General features: G+C 34.8%; 2 protein-coding genes across 4 annotated transcripts in view; one reads left to right on the top strand and one right to left on the bottom strand.

The window, feature by feature from the left end:
• LOC148954147 (uncharacterized) overlaps positions 1-2860 on the bottom strand; it is a 120466-nt gene extending 117606 nt beyond the window's left edge. Inside the window, exon 1 of one of the 3 annotated variants that reach the window (XM_089086942.1) lies at positions 2833-2860. The gene's annotated coding sequence lies outside the window, so the exon portion shown is untranslated. Of the gene's footprint in view, positions 1-2761 lie in introns of all 3 variants that reach the window. The other 2 variants (XM_089086941.1, XM_089086940.1) reach the window with 2 other exon arrangements.
• A 10104-nt stretch (positions 2861-12964) lies between these two features.
• Positions 12965-19614, top strand: part of LOC148954146 (apolipoprotein L3-like) — a 70665-nt gene continuing 64015 nt past the window's right edge. The window contains exon 1 of the mRNA XM_089086939.1: positions 12965-13193. Within this exon, the coding sequence (XP_088943065.1) occupies positions 12965-13193 (229 nt within the window). The remainder of the gene's footprint in view (positions 13194-19614) is intronic.

The raw sequence follows: 19614 nt of genomic DNA, 5'->3' as shown, positions 1-19614 counted from the left end.
CCTCAAATCACTTTCAACTGTTAAAAAGGGCACTAGCCCTTTGAATTTCCAATCGGAGCCCTTTTTCAAGTTTTTAAGACAAAGATTTCACTACAGATTGTATGCCCCCAGGGCATAACTTATAACCTTTGCCCTGAAGACTGTGGGGGGAGTTTCCTCCTCAAAGGTATAATATCCTGAACTTTAAACTGTGTGGAACAAAATAGCTCTCAAAATTTTGATTGGATGTGTTTGGGGAAATGGTGGGCGTGGAAGGGGTGTTAGTTGCCTTCCAATTACTTTCGACTATTAAAAAGGGCACTAGTCATTTCAATTTCAAATCGAATGAGCCCATTTTGAAGTTTCTAGGACAAAGCGTTCTATAAGAACCTCATATGCCCCCAGGGCTTAACTTACAACCCTTTCCCTGAGGGCTATGGGGGGGGGGTTATCCTCCTCAAATACCTAAATTCCAGAACTTTCAACTACGTTGAACAAAATGGATATCTTAAAATTTTGATTGGATGTTTTTGGGGAAAAGGTGGGTGTGAGAGGGGTGTTAGTTGCCCTCCAATAACTTTTGACTATTAAAAAGGGCACTAGCACTTTGAATTTCCAACGGAATGAGCCTTTTTTGATGTTTCTACGACAACGCTTTCTATGGAAAAAACCTTATATGTCCCCAGGGTATAACTTACAACCCTTGCCCTGAGAGCTGTGGGGGATTGTCCTACTCAAAAACATAATTTCTATTTGGAAATCAATTACGCTGAACAAAATAGTTATCTCAAAATTTTGATTGGATGTGTTTCGGGAAATGGTGGGCGTGGAAGGGGTGTTAGTTGCCTTCCAATCACTTTCGACTAATAAAAAGGGCACATGCCACTCCAATTTCCAATTGAATGAGCCCTTTTCAAAGTTTCTAGGACAACTTCTTCGACACGAAGTGCCCTGGTCTAAAGGAAAAAATAATAAATGATACATTATGCCAACATCGTTCTTATATGCCCCCAGGGCATAACTTAAAACCTTCTCCCTGACGGTTGTGGGGGAGTGTCCTCCTCAAAAATATATTTTCTATCTAGAAATCAACTACGTTGACAAAATGGCCATCTCAAAATTTTGATTGGATGTGTTTGGGGGAAATGGTGGGCGTGGAAGGGGTGTTAGTTGCCTTCCAATAACTTTAGACTATTAAAAAGGGCACAAGCCACTCCAATTTCCAATCGAATGAGCCCTTTTCGAAGTTTCTACGACAACTTCTTCGATACGAAGTGCCCTGGTACGGAAAAAGAAGAAAACAAAAAATAAATAATATATTGTGCCAACATCGTTCTTTACTTAGGCAACGCTATTGTGCTGCCTGTGATATAGTATTTGTTACTGGGAAGTACGCATACATTTTTTGGGGGAATTTTTTTTACTGGGGATACTTTCCACAGGGAGAATTTTCTATGGGGTAGGACGGTTCCGGGGGGACAACTTCTTCGATGCGAAATGCCCTTGTCTAAGACAAAAAAAAAACAAAAAATTAATAAATAATACATTGTGCCCATTTCACTCTAGGTAGCGCTAATGTGCTGCCTATGATTCCAAATGTATAGGATTTTTAAGTTTAGTGTTACCCATCAAAAGCTACGAGCCTGAGAAAATTTGCCTGATTTCCGAAAAAAGGGAAAACAACCCCTATAAAGTCAAAGAATCACACCAGCTTCAGTGTATCAATGAACCCTACTGTAGAGGTTTCAAACTCATATCTGAAAAAAATTCGAATTTCGTTTTTTTTTCTAGAAGAAAGATCACATATACGTGTTTATTTGGGGGTAGGGGTGAATTTTTATGCTGGGGGTACTTTCCACAGGGAGAATGTTCCATGGGATAGGACGTTTCCATGGGGTAAACTTTTCAGGGGAAATTTTACACGGGGGAATTTGCCAAAATTCCTATACGAAACTCTTTTTATTTGTCTTAGTTTCTCTTTGCCGACTCAATTTTACGCATGGAGATGTTAAAGGTAAATGCCCTGGTAAATTTTCACCGGGATTGAACTGCCTAGAAGATCTTTCCGTGGGAAGGGGGATTTTCCCGTGGAGATAGAGCCGAATTTCCTTGCATCATTTAGAATACGATCAGAAATCAAATAAAAAGAACAATGCTTTTCAACTGAAAGTAAGGACCAACATTAAAACTTAAAATGGAAAGAAAATATTACGTATATGAGGGGGTTACCCCCTCCTCAAAACCTTGCGTTTTACGCTAAAGTTTGAATTTTGTTCCAATTCTTTAATAACGACTCCTAAAACACAAGGGTCGTTTTAATTAGAACAATACGTAGCTTTGTTAAAAGTACTAAAAGACTTTAGCGTAAAGAGTGAGGTTTGAGGAGTGGGCAACCCCCCTCATATACGTAATAATTTCTGTTTGTTTTAAGTTTTAATGTTGCTCCTTACTTTCAGTTGAAAAAAACTTTATTTTTATTTAATCACATAGATAGGCTACTATAAACAGGCAATATTATTTTCAATTTCCCAGCTTAAGTTTTGTATGGGCCATTAGTTCGCGTTCAGCCTTTAGTACTTGTAAATTCAAGCTACGTTTGCTTATTTTTTTTTTTTTTTTCGTTCCAGAAATTAGTTAGGAATAAAATTTTTACAATTGATAATTTGTAGGAATTATTGAAATATTCTGGCTGTTTAGAAATTTTTCTTTAATCCCTCTTTCTTGGAATTGTTCGAAAATACATTTTTTCGAGGCAAAGTCTTATACTATTTCTAAAATTTACCAACTTATTATCCCCCGTCTGTGAAATATTTTTCCAATCGTATATTGAACACAGGTATTCCTGAAGCTTACAAACTAAAGATAAGAGCGTACTGTTCAATCCACTCCGAACTAAGAACTCGATTAGAAAATGCGTTTTTACTACGTTGATATTTTCTATTGCAATCCTGAATCAGTGCTGCCAGGTTGGGCCCGTTTCGACCAATTAGGCTAGTCAAAATTACATTTGGCAAATAAAATTTGCCAAAAAGACCCGAATTAAATACAAAATTAGGTAACAACTGGTTCAATGAAAAAATTTTAAATCAGCCCAGTAAGCATCAGACAGAAGTTGGTATGCAAGGCGAAGTCGTTGCCTGACATTTTCTGTTTTTTTTTTCTAAATTGCTTTTCTTCGGAGAGCTTCGAATGATTTCCTGAAAACAAGGATTACACGGAAAACAAAGGACTCCTCCCCTGCAGAAATTCAAAACTTGTTATCTTACATGGCAAAAATTTTACAGTAGCGACAAAAACCGGAAAATAAGCTTCAGATTGTTCCGCATTAGAGAGTATATATTCAGGCTTTATTATGAGGGGCCTAAACTATTGTAAATACAGCCCGCTCTTATGTTGTGAAACCCTCTAAATATCTCCGATGCTTATCTATCAACAAATGAAATGACGTCATTTTTATACAATCCTAAAAAGGGCTTACCCCAGATTTGCTTCTCAATCACTCGGACTATCTGTCTAGGCTTTTTCCACAATTAGCCATGCTTCAAAATTTATCTGACTGATAAAATTTATATAAGTTGAAATGAATTTTGTGGATTTAAATTAGAATGTAACCTCGTATTTGCAACCTTGGCAATTATTTTTCTACGACGATCCCTGCCTTCAAATTTTTACTTATTCCTACTTATTAAGTATTTCTACGAATTCTACTTTTGGGAAAAAAGGCAGCGTAAATTATAGTTTTTAAATTTACGCAGTTAGAAATGTTAATGGAATTTTCTGAGAGACCTAAACATGTCAATCTTACACACTTCAAAATTTCTAGCACCAGTCCTGTTTATCAGCAGCTAGTTGTCTTCGAAGGGGCTCCTTCGATTGAAAATAGAAAGGGCTGATGCCCTTTTTAATAGTTGAAAGTGATTAGAGCGCAACTAAAAAACGCTAAAAAAAAAAAAACGGGGACGGCTGCTCCCAATCCTTTTTGACTCTTAAAAAAGGAATTAGAACTTTCAATTTTCAAGGAAACGACCTTCCTCCAAAGTTTATAAGACCAAAACCCTTCCATAAAAACGTTATATGCCCCGGGGCATAACTTAAAACATTTATCTCCAGGCTAGGGGGGGTATGTCAACCCTGAAGTTTTTGCTATCTGATCTTTAGACTATTTTGAAAGAAATAACTATTTAAAAATTTTTATCTAATGCATTTGAGAAAAGAGGCCTTGGGAAATTGAGGCCTTGGGAGGCTATTTACCCTCCGATCACTTTTGGGTCTTAAAAGAGCACTAGAACTGTCGATTTCCATTTGAATAAGCCCCCTCCAAAGCTTATGCTATTATGCTTTTAGGCTATTATCGTTCATTGAGGGAAATTTAGAGTCGTCGTGTTGATTCTTCTCAGATGAAAGAGGGTATCATGAGAGTCGAATGAATGTCGAGTGTGCTGATTCAAAATATTTGCGCCTGAATGAGTTGAATTAATAGAAAGGTGTGCAGGAGCGGACAATATATGGTATGAATTGTCGTGGTTTAAATAGTGCGTTTAATGATCTTAATGAAGTTTCATCTAGGCTGGAACCTGATGTAATGGCTTTGACAGAAACTTGGCTAAATGACCATAACTCTTTATTATTGGATATACTAGGTTATAGGTTGTTTCTTCGGAATCGGGTGGAAAGACAGCATAGTGGCCTTGCAATTTGTGTGAAAAATGGACATAATGTTAAGCCAAGGCCGGATATTGCTGTATATCGAGAAATGATTTTTGAATCAATGGTGTTAGAGGTTTCATTGTCTGGGTGGAAAATATTTCTTGTTGTTGTTCAAAGCCCCCCTCAGGAAATGTGGATGAGTTTTTGGACATGATGGATAATATGTTGGATAAAATACCGGATTCCTGATTGCCTTACTTTATAAGTGGTGATTTTAATATTGATTTGAATAATGTGCAAGATGTGAATTCGAAGGCAAGAAGTTTTTTAATCTTATGTATAGTTATGGTCTTTCTCCTTCTGTTAACATTCCAACTAGAATATCTCGAGCTTCTGCATCTGTGATTGATAATCTGTTTCTGAATGTCAGTTACGACCTGTCGCGAGCGCTAGTGAACGATGTTTCCGATCACTGTGCTATTGCGACCCATGCAGCTCTTAGTTGTTGTTGTCAAGGAGATGGCACGACTGGAGTTAAACAGCCTATAATCGATAAGAAAGCTATAAATAAATATAGGACTAGACTTGCAAATGAACCGTTTGAATGTCTTGATGGCACTAATTCTGTTAATGACAAATTTGGTAGATGCTATGGAAAATTGATTCAGATCTTATATAAAAATCTACAGTTAAAAAAAAAGCGTACACGTTATGATGATGCTAAGAAACCATGGATATGAAAGAGTTACTTAAATCAATGGATAAAAGACAAGAGCTCTATCAAAGTCTGTTAAAAATGGATCCCAATCAGATAAAGATATTTATAAAAGTTATAACATAAATCTTAACAACCTTTTAAGACCGGCTAAAAAGCTCTACTTTGAAAATCAAACAGTTCGTGGTAACGAACTGTAAGTAAGGAGCGACCCGGCTCAATGGTAACCGAAACTCTAGAAAACGGATTTTTGATGCCAATAGATATATCAAAAGAATCAGATTTCAATGCTGATTTCAAATATATAACTTTCATCAAGTTTAGAGCTACCCATCAAAAGTTACGCGCCTGAGAAAATTTGGCTGATTTTCAAAAAAAGGGGGAAAGACCCCCTAAAAGTTATAGAACCTTAATGAAAATCACACCATCATATTCAGCGTATCAGAGAACCCTACTGTAGAGGTTTCAAGCTCCTATCTACAAAAATGTGGATTTTTGCATTTTTTGCCATAAGAAAGATCACGGATGCGTGTGTATTTGTTTGTTTGTTTTTTGTTTTTTTTTTTTTTTCCCCAGGGGTGATAGTATCGACCCAGTGGTCCTAGAATATCGTGGGAGGGCTCATTGGAATAGAAATTAAAAGCTATAGTGCCCTTTTTAAGTGACCAAAAAAAATGGAGGGCAACTAGGCCCCCTCCCACGCTTATTTTTTTACCAAAGTCACCCGATCAAAATTTTGAGATAGCCATTTTGTTCAGCATGGTCGAAAATATGATAAATATGTCTTTTGGGATGACTTAATCCCCCGAAGTACCCAGAGGGAGGGCTAAAAGATATGAACTTTACCCAATGTTAACATATAGTATTGGTTATTCGGAAGTATACAGAAGTTTACAGGAGGTTTTTTTTCTGGTAGTGGGAGGGAAGGGTGGGTCGGGGGTTATGTTGGAGGATCTGTTCATGAAGGAAGTTTTCATGGGGGAAGGAAATCGCCATGAAGGGGGCGCCGGACTTGCCAGCATTATTTATTGGTTATTGGGAAGTATACAACCATTTTCAGGAAGGATTTTTTCTGGAGGGGGGCTAGAGGAGGGAGTTACTCTGGAGAATATTTCCGTGGAGGATGTTTCTTTGGGGTAAGGGACATTTCTATGAAGGGGGCGCCGGATTTCCAAGCATTATTTAAAAAACGATCAGAAATTAAATAAAAAAAAACCAAGTTTTTTCAACTGAAATGTAAGAAGGAATATTAGAACTTAAAACGAACAGAAATTATAACGTATGTGAGGGGGTTCTCCTCCAAGTCAATACCTCGCTCTTTAAGCTACAGTTTTTTTTTAGTGCTTTCAAAAGAGCTATCTCTTCTAATTAAACGGCCTTTGTGATTCAGGGGTTTGTGAATCAAATTTTTTTTTAACTTTTAACGTAAAGAGCTTGGTATTGACTAAGGGCAGAACCCCCTCATATACGTAATAACATATACGTAATAAAAAAAAACAATAAAAAAACAAGCGATACGGCTCAATAGTAATCGAAACTTTTAAAAGCGGAATTTTGATGTCAATAAATGTATCAAAAGAATGTGTTTATAATGCTGATTCTAAATATATAAATTTTATTAAGTTTAGTATTACTCATCAAAGGCAACAAGCCTGAGGAAATTTACTTGATTTTTTAAAGAGGGGGGAAACATCCCCTACAAGTGAAAGAATTTTAATGAAAATCACAACGTCAGATTCAGCGTATCAGAAAACCCTATTAAATAGGTTTCAAGCTCATATCTGCAAAAATCTGCAACTTTGAATTTTTGCCAGAAGAAAAATATACGAATATAGAAGTTAGTTACGTAAGTTAATTTGTAAAGACATTCATTTAGCAAAAGAAAAGTAAAATTTTTATGCAAATTAAAGCTGCATTAACTAAAAAACGATCAGAAATTAAATAAAAAAAACAAGTTTTTTAAACTGAAAGTAGGGAGCGACATTAAAACTTAAAACGAACAGAAATTATTCCGTACATGAAAGGGGCTGTCCCCTCCTCAACGCCTCGCTCTTTATTCCGTATATGAAAGGGGCTGTCCCCTCCTCAACGCTTCGCTCTTTACGCTAAAGTTTTTTATTGTTTTAAAAAAAAAATTGTGAGACAGTCAAACTTTAGCGTAAAGAGCGAGGCGTTGAGGAGGGGACAGCCCCTTTCATATACGGAATAAAGAGTGAGACGTTGAGGAGGGGACAGCCCCTTTCATGTGCAGAATAATTTCTGTTCGTTTGAAGTTTTAATGTCGCTCCTTACTTTCAGTTTAAAAACCTTGTTTTTTTTATTTAATAAATTTAAAGAAGTAGACGGCAACCCTACAAAAACGTGGAGAATCATCAAGTCGGTAGTGTGCCCTCGTATTGCCCCGACTATTACTGACATTCCAGATGTTCAATCAGATAATCAGGTTGCTAATAATATGTGAGCACATTTTACAGATATTGGTGAGAGTGTATCTGATAGTGTTTTACAGTCACCAAGTGATGGCTCTTATAATGACTTTCTCGATGAGGCAGCTGAAGTCTCTATATTTTTAACACAAGTGACTCTTGCAATGCTTGAGACGACAGTGAAGTCAATAAAGAATTCGGCAGCTGGATCAGATTTTTTCAGTGTTTGAATTCTTCGTTCAATTTTCTCTACTATTTCAGGTCATCTGTTGTATTTGATTAACTCATGTTTTAAGAGTGGAGTTTACCCGAATTGTTTGAAAAGTGCTCATGCGGTACCGCTGTTTAAGAATGGTGATAAGAATGATACGAATAATTATAGACTTGTATCAATGCTCTCAATAATATCGCGTCTGTTTGAAATTAAATAAAAAAAAAAAGTTTTTTTTTAACTAAAAGTAAGAAGCGACGTTAAATCTTAAAACAAACAGAAATTAGTCCGGATACGAAAGAAGTTGTCTCCTCCTCGATGCCGTACTATTTAAACTAGTGTGTTTTATTGTTTTAAATAATAGAGTTGTGAGAAAGTCAAACTTTAGCGTAAAGAGCATGGTGTTGAGGAGGGGAAAACTCCTTTCACACACGGAATAAATTCTGTTCGTTTTAAGTTTTAATGTCGCTCCTTACTTTCCGTTAAAAAAACTAATTTTTTTTATTTAATTTTTGAACATTTTTTAATAAATGCAGGTTTTGATTTTGGCTCACAGTACATTAATAATTAAAACCAAATTTTCATATTAATTTACTTTTATCTAGTTAAATGGCTTTCTCGAAACTTGTTTCATTTTATTTACGAACGTTTTTATTAGTAATAAATATACATAACTTACGAATTAATTTACGTAACGAACTTCTATATTCATATATTTTTAATACCTATATTAGGGGGTTCGCCCCCTAGTCAATAGCCTGCTCTTTAAGCTAAAGTTCGAATTTCGTTCCAATTCTTTAAAAATGACCGCTTATTAAAAAGGCCGTTAATGAGAATAAATAGCTCTTATGAAAGTACTAAAAAATCTCTGGCTTAAAGAGTGAGGTCTTGACTAGGGGGTGAACCCAATCATATATGTAATATTTTCTGTTCGTTTAAAGTTTTGATGTTGCTGCTATTGCAGTTGAAAAATTTGTTTTTTTATATTTAATTTCTGATCTATTTGTAAGTAATGTTGGGAATTCCGGCATCCCCTTCATAGCAATGTCCCTTCCCCAATGAAAAATCCCTTCATGGAAAGATCCTCCTACATAACCCCCGACCCCAGGCACGTACGCAGGAATTTGTTTCGGGGGGGGCCAAATCCTTCAAACCCATTATTCTGTGAGAAAAATCAGAAAATTATGGGAAAATGAAAAAAAACGTGAGATTTTGGGGGGGCCCGGGCCCGGAGGCCCCCTCTACCGTACGTCCCTGACCGACCCCCCCCCCCTCACGACCCGGAAAAATCTCCCCTGAAAACGTCTGTACTGTATACTACCCAATAACCAATACTATATGTTAACATTAGGTAAAGTTCTTTACTTTCCGCCCTCCTCCCGGGACATTCGAGAGATAAAGTCATCCTAAAAGATTTAGTTATAATATTTTCGAAAATGCTGAACAAAATGGACATCTCAAAATTTTGATCAGGTGACTTAGGGAAAACAATTAGCATGGGAGGGGGCCTAGTTGCCCTCCATTTTTTTTGGTCACTTAAAAAGGGCACTAGAACTTTTAACTTCCATTCCAATGAGCCCTCCCATGATATTCTAGGACCACTGGGACGATACGATCACTCCTGGGGGAAAAAAAAATAATAATAAACACGCACCCGTGATCTTTCTTCTGGCAAGAAATGCAAAATTCCACATTTTTGTAGAAAGGAGCTTGAAACCTCTCCAGTAGGGTTCTCTTATACGCGGAATATGATGGTGTGATTTTCATTAAGGTTCTATAACTTTTAGGGGGTCTTTCCCCCTTTTTTCAAAAATCAGCCAAATTTTCTCTGGCGCGTAACTTTTGATGGGTAGGATTAAACTTGATGAAATTTATATATTTGAAATCAGCATTAAAATCCAATTCTTTTGATGTATCTATTTGTATCAAAATACCGTTTTCTAGAGTTTCGGTTAGTAAAGTTCATAACTTTCAGCCCTCCTCCTGGGGGCTTCGAGGGATTAAGTCATCCTAAAAGACATAGTTATACTATTTTCGACCATGCTGAACAAAATGGCTATCTCAAAATTTTGATCGGGTGACTTTGGGAAAAAAATGATCATGAGAGGGGGCCTAGATGCCTTCTATTTTTTTGGTCAATTAAAAAGAGCAGTAGAAATTTTAATATCCGTCGGAATGAAGCCTCCCACGAAATTCTAGGAACACTGGGTCGATATGATCACCCTCTGGGAAAAAGAAACAAAAAACAAATAAATAAATAAACACACCTCCGCGATCTTTCTCCTGGCAAAAAATGGAGAATTCTACATTTTTGTCGATAGGAGTTTGAAACCTCTACAGTAGGTTTCTCTTATACGCTGAATATGATGGTGGGATTTTCATTAAGGTTCTTTAATTTTTAGGGGGTCTTTTCCCCTTTTTTCGAAAATCAGCCAAATTTTCTCCGGCGCGTAACTTTTTATAGGTAATATTAAACTTGATGAAACTTATATATTTGAAATCAGAATTAAAATCTGATTCTTTTTATGTATGTATTGGTATCAAAATTCCGTTTTTTAGAGTTTCAGTTACCATTGAGCCAGGTCGCTCCTTACTTACAGTTCGTTACCACGAACTGTTTGAAACTGACTTATGTAAGAATAGTGGATTTTTTAAATAAAAATTCTTATTTTCAACCTACTCAATTCGGTTTTCATCATGGGATGTCAACAGAGCAAGCGTTGCTTTTCTTTACAACATTTGTCAATGATTCGTTGGATGCTGGGTTGAAAGTTGCGTCTATATATCTGGACATTATGAAAGCATTCGACTTTGTTGACCATAGTATATTATTATCAAAATGAGAGCATACTGGTATTCGTGGTAATTTTCACAGTTTGATTTTGTCTTTTTTGAGTAGAAGGCAACGGTGTGTTGAGGTTGGAAGTATTCATTCTGATTATATGAATGTGAGATGTGGAGTTTCAAGGGGTTCTATTCTTGGCCCATTGTTGTTTTTAATCTATATTAATGATCTGAATGCCTGTCTTAAAAGGATATTGAGTAATGTGAGACATGTATCTAGACGGTCAAAGATGATATTGCCTAGCTTCGCTGATGACACACAGTGTTCAGTGGCAGCTGTGACTGAGGCAGATTTATTTTTGCTGTTAAATACAGGAATGAGTTGTACTGAAAGATGAATGCGTCTAAATAAATTATGTTTGAATCATAGTAAAAGGAAACTTATTCTATATGAAAGAAGTACTAATCATTATCCTTGAATCCATGGTATTCAACTAGAGAGTGGATATCTCCAGAGATATAGATATGTCTAATATCTTAGTGTCCAAGTCGATGAGTGTCTTGTGTTTAAACCTCATATTGAATCACTGTGTACTAAAATTGGCAGGAATGTTGGAATGCTTTCATCAGTTTTTGTTATATTGTGTAAGTGTATGGTCAGCGCCATTTAATACTTGTCTACTGCCACTGAGAGTTCTAAAAAATCAAGCTGTACGTGTTTTATCAGGAAGGCGAGGCTCTGAATCGGTTCGAACGCAATACGACGATATTAAGATTCTGCCATTGTTCGGCCTAGTTAAGTTTTACATGGCATTATTCATATTTAAAAGTTTTAATAACCTACTACCTGCATTTTTCTCGACTGGATTTACTGAAGCTCAACATGGATATGAGACAAGGAATGCCCATTCAATACGAAGCCCGTTCCCTGTAACAGCAAGGTCTACATTTTCTATCCGTTTTTCTGGCCCGGCTGTCTAGAACAAATTTCCCGAGGAGGTAAAAAACAAGACAGATCTAGTTGAATTTGGAAGCTCCCTCAGGGTTAGTTGTTTTCTCAATATGTAAGATTTAGTGTTTGTGTGTAGAGAATGATTGGTTGATTGTTGTTGGTGAGATGATTGTTTGGGTTTTGAATGGATGAGTGATGTTGTGAGGTGTGTTGGGTTGTTTGTGTAGATGATTCTTAAGTTCCCACTTTTTGAATAGTGAGTGACCGTATGAGTGAGTGAATGAGTGAGCATGAGTGTGTGTGAGTCCCCTGTGAGTTTGAAAGTTTATAAAACTATCCCTTTCATAGAAACCTTTGAATTCCCTCCGGGCATAACTTACAACCCCTACCCCATCGTTCTGGGGGAATTCGTCAACCCTAGGGGTATAGTTATATGATATTTGGACTATTTTGAACAAGATGGCAGTCTCAAATTTTTATCGGATGCATTTGAGAAAAAGAGGGTGGGGGGATAGTTGCCCTCCGATCACTTTTGACCCTTAAAAAGTTCACCAGAACTTCCAATTTCTAATCAAATGAGCATCTTCCAAAATCTTTACGACAAACCTTTCCGTATGAAGTACCTCATGGTAATAAATAACAATAAAACATTTAAGCATTATGGCCTTTACTGTAGGCAACGCTATAGTGTTGCCTCTCAAATTCTATATTAGTTATAACTAGATTTTTATACTTAAAGAATACCGACTATCCTCCGACATAACCACAAGTACAAAACATTTAATTGATTCTGATCAATGATGGACCACCCGGTATCTCAACCCGGCCAGCTAAATGAAGGAGTCGGAAATGTACTATCTCACATATTTTCTATACGACCTATTTTTTTCCTCTGCGACCTACTTTCTATAGTACTTAGTATATAAAAGCAGTTCCATCTGTTTTCCGCACCCAAAATCTAGCACTTATGTAGTAGAGTTACAAAACCTAGTATATACGTCTAACGAAAAAGAGTTGGGGAAGACAGAAAGAAAAAAAATATTCGTATCTCCGTCTATTTCTCTTGTTCCAAAAATGAAAATAATTTCTAATTTGTAATTTACTCAACAAATAAAAAAATAAAGATGCTAGGTTTTGCAGAAGACACCCGATGTCATCAAAGTGTTAGTAATATATATCGATCAAAAATAACAGATCGTAATGTTTGTTTAAACTGATTAAAATCATAAAATTCCATAGTGATAAGAATTATGCATGATATAGCTAGCATTAGGGGCAGTTTAGTTTCAAAAATGAATGATGCAGAAATAAGATCATGGTTTTTTACCAGTTATTCGTATTGTGACGCAAAATTTGATGAGTGCTATAATTTACTATGTGACTGGATTGAATTTAGGACAAACTTAATACAAGACATAGAAGGAGTTACGAAAGATCTGGAATCAAATTTTCAAAGCACAAAAAAATCAAAAATTATAGGTAGGATTAATGGTTTTCATATTATTCTTCCGTTTATGAAGCAATGCGATCCTTGGAAGATTCATTTTAGGGGCGAAAGATCACAAGAATGTAGGGGGGAGCACAACGAGTTTTTAATTTTTTCAAAATATAGATAAAAAGAAAGACATTTTCAAAATCTAAGGGGGTGGCTATTTATTTTACATGAAAATACCAAAAACGGCACTTTTCTAGGGAGGGGGCAAAAAAATTTAGGGGAGAGTGAAAAAGAGAGAATGATGACCTCCCTTTCTTATTGGTACCCAGAATCTTACCTTGGTGTTTAAGCTACGGAAGGAATGGTCTAATTACTACTAAATTTAACACATTTTTAATAGGTATGTGACTGAACTGAATTAGCAATAAATTTATTGGGGAATGTAGAAGCAGTGAAAAAGAGCTAGAGTCAGAACATAGAAAGAAAAAAAGGAGAAAATTATATGCAAAATTACCAGTTTCTTTTTTTTAAAGTCAAGTTGATTAGTTAGTAGAAATGGGTCAGGAGGTCGTGACATGACCACGTGGCTTATGGTTTTTGTCAGTGAGAATGGAAAAACAGGATTTTTCTCACTTTGATGGATGTGTTTTGGATTATTGATTAATGTCTGACAGGAGATGTCAAGATTGATTGATTTGTCATGAAAAAGGAATGGGTGAAGTTTATTAATGTCTTTGATGTATTTCCAAGAGAATTGTTTCCGGGGCAAAGTTTATTAATATCTTTGGAGTTTGATCAGAAGAATTGTTTCCGGGGCGAAGTTTATTAATGGATTTGGTTTTCATCCAGAATTGTTTCTGGGTGAAGTTTTTTAATGTCTGACAGATGATATCATGGTTGATTGATTTGTCACGAAAGGGGAATTAATTTGTTGTTTCTAAGGGGAATTATTGATTCACGAAAGGGGAATTAATTTGTTGTTTCTAAGGGGAATTATAGTAGAAGTGACCCTATTGACCCCATTGCTCACCCCTGCTGCCAGCTATAACTTTTTTGCACCCCAAATAAGGGCATAGCCTCCCTAGGGAGAAAGATTGCGTAATCAGTCAATGACCTCTTTTTCCAAGCTCGATTTATTTGATGTTTCTATGTGTAATAACTCCGGAACGAAGGTTGCACATGCGCATTGAATTCTAACGGGAACAATGTTATTGATCTAGGACTCGAGGGGGAAGTGAATTTCCGAGAACTTGATTGCGTAATCGATCGTAAATGTCATGGTGTCCAGAAATAGTATTTGTTATTGTTGCTCGAGGCGAATGTTATGATCCAGAAATAGTATTTGTTGTTGTGGATAAAATTGTTCAATGTTATGAGTTCCCCGAAAACAGTTAGATCACGTGTTTCCTTCTCAGCCAATCAGCGAGTCGGTTACATAACCTTTCTCAGCCAATCAGAGGGCTTGTTTACATATTAGCGGCGGAGGGAATATAAGGAAAGGGTTTTTGCTATAGTTTTATTAGTCTTTGCATATAATTCAATGGAGTGAGAAGAAGAACAGTTTGACTTTACTCATTTGGATATATATTAATGTTGATGACGATAAGTGGAATGTTTACCCTATTAGAAGTTGATAGTGGAGTTGATGATAATAATACAAGAGCACCAAACATTGCAGTGGAAATCACGAAGGGATCACGGCTTTGTCTGGAATGGGATGCAGTATATGCAAGATATGTGATATCCTTGAGCAAATTTAAAATGGAGGATCAATTATTTTTCGCTGCAAAAGTTGATATAGCACATGTGAATAGACTTCAATGTGCTTTAAGTGCATTAGTGAAACATATCGAAGACAATAAACTCTATCGCTAATTGTATATGCATAGTATTATTGATGTTGTTGTTGTAATTATTCAATAAAATTGTTTCGAAATCGAAAATGTTCCCTTTATTTTCTGGTCAGGTTAGGCTAACGAATCAGGGTCAGTCTAGAGTGAATCCAAATGATTTACCAACACTAGTGGTTCACGTCAGATGCCTATACACCGAAGAAGAAGAAATCTAAAGTGTAGAATAAAGACACTGTTGTATACATTTTTTTTTATTAATAGACAAACTCACATACATTTTTTAAAGCACTTTACTCATAGGACACTAAAATCATTTTGATTTATTTTCAAAGACAGCACTTATCACAACTGTTCATTATTCATGTCAACTATGATGGGGGTTTTACATCTTCCACACTTAAAACGGAATACATTCGCATATGTGCTTATGGTCAACAATTCAAACATTGTAGACCTGCATTTACGACAAAATGGGCTATTCCAAGCCTGAGGGGTATATTCAATAGGAAATTTCAAAGATTTATCCTGAAAGAAGATAAAACATAATTAAAAACTATAGGTTCACACAAAGGGTGAAATAGTTTGAGACATTTTAGAGGATGATTTGGGGTGAAACTCTGTGGTCGTTATAATTGATTTTGAAATAAGAAATTTTTAAAAAAATGAAATTTTTTGCAATTAAAAACTAACAAAAATTAATTAAAAAACTTTACGAAAAATATGTTTTAAAAGAAAAGTAAAGGTCATTTTAAACTTAAGCTCAGCAGATACAAATACCTTTTAAAATTTAAACTCGAAACGACCAGAAATTACTATTAAAGAATAAATGAAACCAAAACGAACAGATATTAAATGAGCAACCATAGCAAAAAACAAACAACAAATAATAATATAAATGAATAAATAGATGTCAAAGCGAGTAATGCTTAGATTGAATATGAATATCAAGCTTAAAATGAAAAAATATTTTCCTATTGAACTATAAATGAAACTTAAAACGAACAGAAATAAAATAAAAAATAAATGCAAACAAACATACTATTGATATTAATGTAAATTAATAAATAAATCTTAAAACGAGTGAAACTTAAATTGAATATACAAATCAAGCTTGAAATGAACAAAAATCCCCTCAAATAAGTAAACTTGAACATCCCCCTCCCGTGGCCATAGAAGATAGAAAAGTTCAAGTTCTATTCTGAATTTTACCAAAGAACATAATTCAATTCTAATTTCTCCAGAGAAAATAGAAAGCTTCCATTTCAGGTTACAGATATCTATTTACAGATCTGGATATCTCGTAATGTCTAAGGACTGCTAAAAATATTTATTTTTCTAGCAAAAAATATAGTTTATTCTAAACAAATGAGACGCACAAATGGTTGCGGGCTCGGGGGGTATGAGTCACACATCTCTGATCGACCTAGACTTACGATGTAATTAGAGAGAGAGAGAGAGAGAGAGAGAGAGAGAGAGACACGGGAACCACAATTAAGATAGGGCGATGAAGAGGGGGGGGGATTATTTTTTAAATTAAAAAAATGTAATTTTAATTATAAAAAAATTTTAAGAGAAATTGTAAATTTTGCTCGAGTGTTACAAGTGTGTTTAAAGTTTAGTTCCATGAAGCTAAATCCATTTAACACTTCCTTGGATTTGAAATAAAAAGCTAGAAACGTAAAGTGGGATTTTTGAAAATGCACAAATGTAATTTTTATTTTCTACGACAAATTAGGAATTCTGATTGAATCTTATGATTATGCTTATACTTTAGTTCCATGAAGATAAAGCAAGTTGGCAATTCCTTAGAGACGACATGTAAACCTAGACATAAAGTAGGATTTTCAAAAAATTACAAAATATAATTTTTATTTTTGACTTAATTTTTTAAGAAAAGTCCTAAATTTTCATCGAAAGCTACGACTGAGTTTATATTTTAGTTTCAAGAAGCAAAGGCAGGTGACACTTCCCTGGATTTGACTTATAAAGCTCGAAACGTAAAGTGGGATTTTTGAAAATGCACAAATGTAATTTTTATTTTCTACGACAAATTAGGAATTCTGATCGAATCTTACGATTATGCTTATACTTTAGCTCCATGAAGGTAAAGCAAGTTGACATTTCCTTTAGAGTCGACATGTAAACCTAGACATAAAGCAGGATCTTCAAAAAATACAAAATATAATTTTTATTTTTGACTTAATTTTTTAAGAAAAGTGCTAAATTTTCATCGAAAGCTACGACTGAGTTTATATTTTAGTTTTCAAGAAGCTAAAGCAGTTAACACTTGCCTGGAAGCTCGAAACGTAAAGTGAGATTTTGGAAAATGCAGAAATTTAATTTTTATTTTATAAGACAAATTCGGAAATCTGATCGAATCTTACGATTATGCTTATACTTTAGCTCCATGAAGGTAAAGCAAGTTGACATTTCCTTTCGAGTCGACATGTAAACCTAGACATAAAGCAGGATTTTGAAAAAATCACAAATGTAATTTTAATTTTTGACACAATTTTTTAAGAAAAGTCCTAAATTTTGGTCGAAAGCTATGACTGAGTTTATATTTTAGTTTCAAGAAGCAAAAGTAGTTAATACTTCCCTGGATTTGACTTATAAAGCTGGAAACGTAAAGTGAGATTTTTGAAAATGCACAAATGTAATTTTTATTTTCTACGACAAATTCGGAATTCTGATCGAACCTTACGATTATGCTTATACTTTAGTTCCATTAAGAAAAAGAAAGTTTACTTTTTCTTAGAATCGACATGTAAACCTAGACATAAAGCAGGATTTTGAAAAAATCACAAATGTAATTTTAATTTTTGACACAATTTTTGAAGAAAAGTCCTAAATTTTGGTCGAAAGCTATGACTGAGTTTATATTTTAGTTTCAAGAAGCAAAAGAAGTTAAAACTTCCCTGGATTTGACTTATAAAGCTGGAAACGTAAAGTGAGATTTTTGAAAATGCACAAATGTAATTTTTATTTTCTACGACAAATACGGAATTATGCTCGAATCTTACGATTATTCTTATACTTTAGTTCCATGAAGAAAAAGCAAGTTGACATTTTCTTAGAATCGACATGTAAACCTAGACATAAAGCAGGATTTTGAAAAAATCACAAATGTAATTTAAATTTTTGACACAATTTTTGAAGAAAAGTCCTTAAGTTACATTTGCGTTTATATTTTAGTTCCAAGAAGCTATAGCCATTTAACACTTGCTTAAAGTGAACAGGTAAACCTAGAAGTTAAGTAAGATGTTTGAAAATGTACAAATATGATCTTTATTTTTGAAGAGACATTCTGAATTCTATTCGAGTCATGCGATTGTGTTCAAAGAGTTCGTGTTAACGAATTGTAAGTAAGGAGTGACCCGGCTCAATGATAACCGAAACTCTAGAAAACGGGTTTTTGATACCAATAGATACATCAAAAGAATCAGATTTCAATGCTGATTTTAAATATATAGTTTAGTCCTACCCATCAAAAGTTACGTGCCTGAGAAAATTTGGCTGATTTTCGGAAAAATGGGAGAAATACCCCTAAAAGTTATAAAACCTTAATGAAAATCACACCATCATATTCAGCGTATCACAGAACCCTACTATAGAGGTTTCAAGCTCCTATCTACAAAAATGTGGAATTTTGCTTTTTTTACCAGAAGAAAGATCACGGATGCATGTTTATTTTTATTTATTTATTTTTTTGTTCCATGGGTTTTCGTATCGACACAATGGTCATATAATATCGTTGGATGACTTATTGAAACGGAAATTAAAAGTTCTAGGTCTCTTTTTAAGTGACAAAAAAATGGATGGCAACTAGGCCCCCTCCCACGCTCATTTTTTTCCAAAAGTCACCTGATCAAAATTTTGAGATATCCATTTTGTTCAGCAGGGTTGAAATTATGATAACTATGTCAATTAGGATGACTTAATTCCCCCAGAGCTCTCGGGGGAAGGGCTGCAAGTTATAAAATTTGCCCATTGTTTACATATATGGGCCATTCTGTTGCGGAAAACACACAAAAGTTAGAAAAAATACAAAATCGTACATTATTACCTATTAAAAATCGCAAAAAATTAAGAATTCATACACAATTTCAACTAGATAAGGTCAAATGTTTCAAATATGAGCCATTCTATTGCACAAATAACCAATATTAAGAAAAAATGCAAAATATCCATCTATAACATCTACACTACGGTTAAAAATGAAGAATTCATACATATTTTCAACTAGCTAAGGTTAAGTGTTTTAAATATGAGCCATTCTATTGCGAAAACACGCAAAAGTTAGAAAAAATACAAATATTCCTTTATTACCTCTGCAATATGGGATAAAAATGAAGAATTCATACACATTTTCAACTAGCTAAGGGTATGTGTTTTAAATATGGGCCATTCTGTTGCGAAAACACACAAAAGTTAGAAAAAATGCAAAATGTTCCTTTATTACCTCTGCAAAACAGCTAAAAATGAAGAATTCATACACATTTTCAACTAGCTAAGGTTAAGTATTTTAAATATGAGCCATTCTGTTGCGAAAACACACAAAAGTGAGAAAAAATACAACCTGACCCCCTAATTGAAGGATATGAATTAGAAC

Source organism: Artemia sp. Qi Xiang Cuo, chromosome 3, assembly GCF_049724085.1.
Source record: "Artemia sp. Qi Xiang Cuo chromosome 3, ASM4972408v1, whole genome shotgun sequence".
NCBI lineage: Eukaryota > Metazoa > Arthropoda > Branchiopoda > Anostraca > Artemiidae > Artemia > Artemia sp. Qi Xiang Cuo.
The sequence above is the reverse complement of the archived record's forward strand: the minus strand, read 5'-3'. Positions and strand labels throughout refer to the sequence as shown.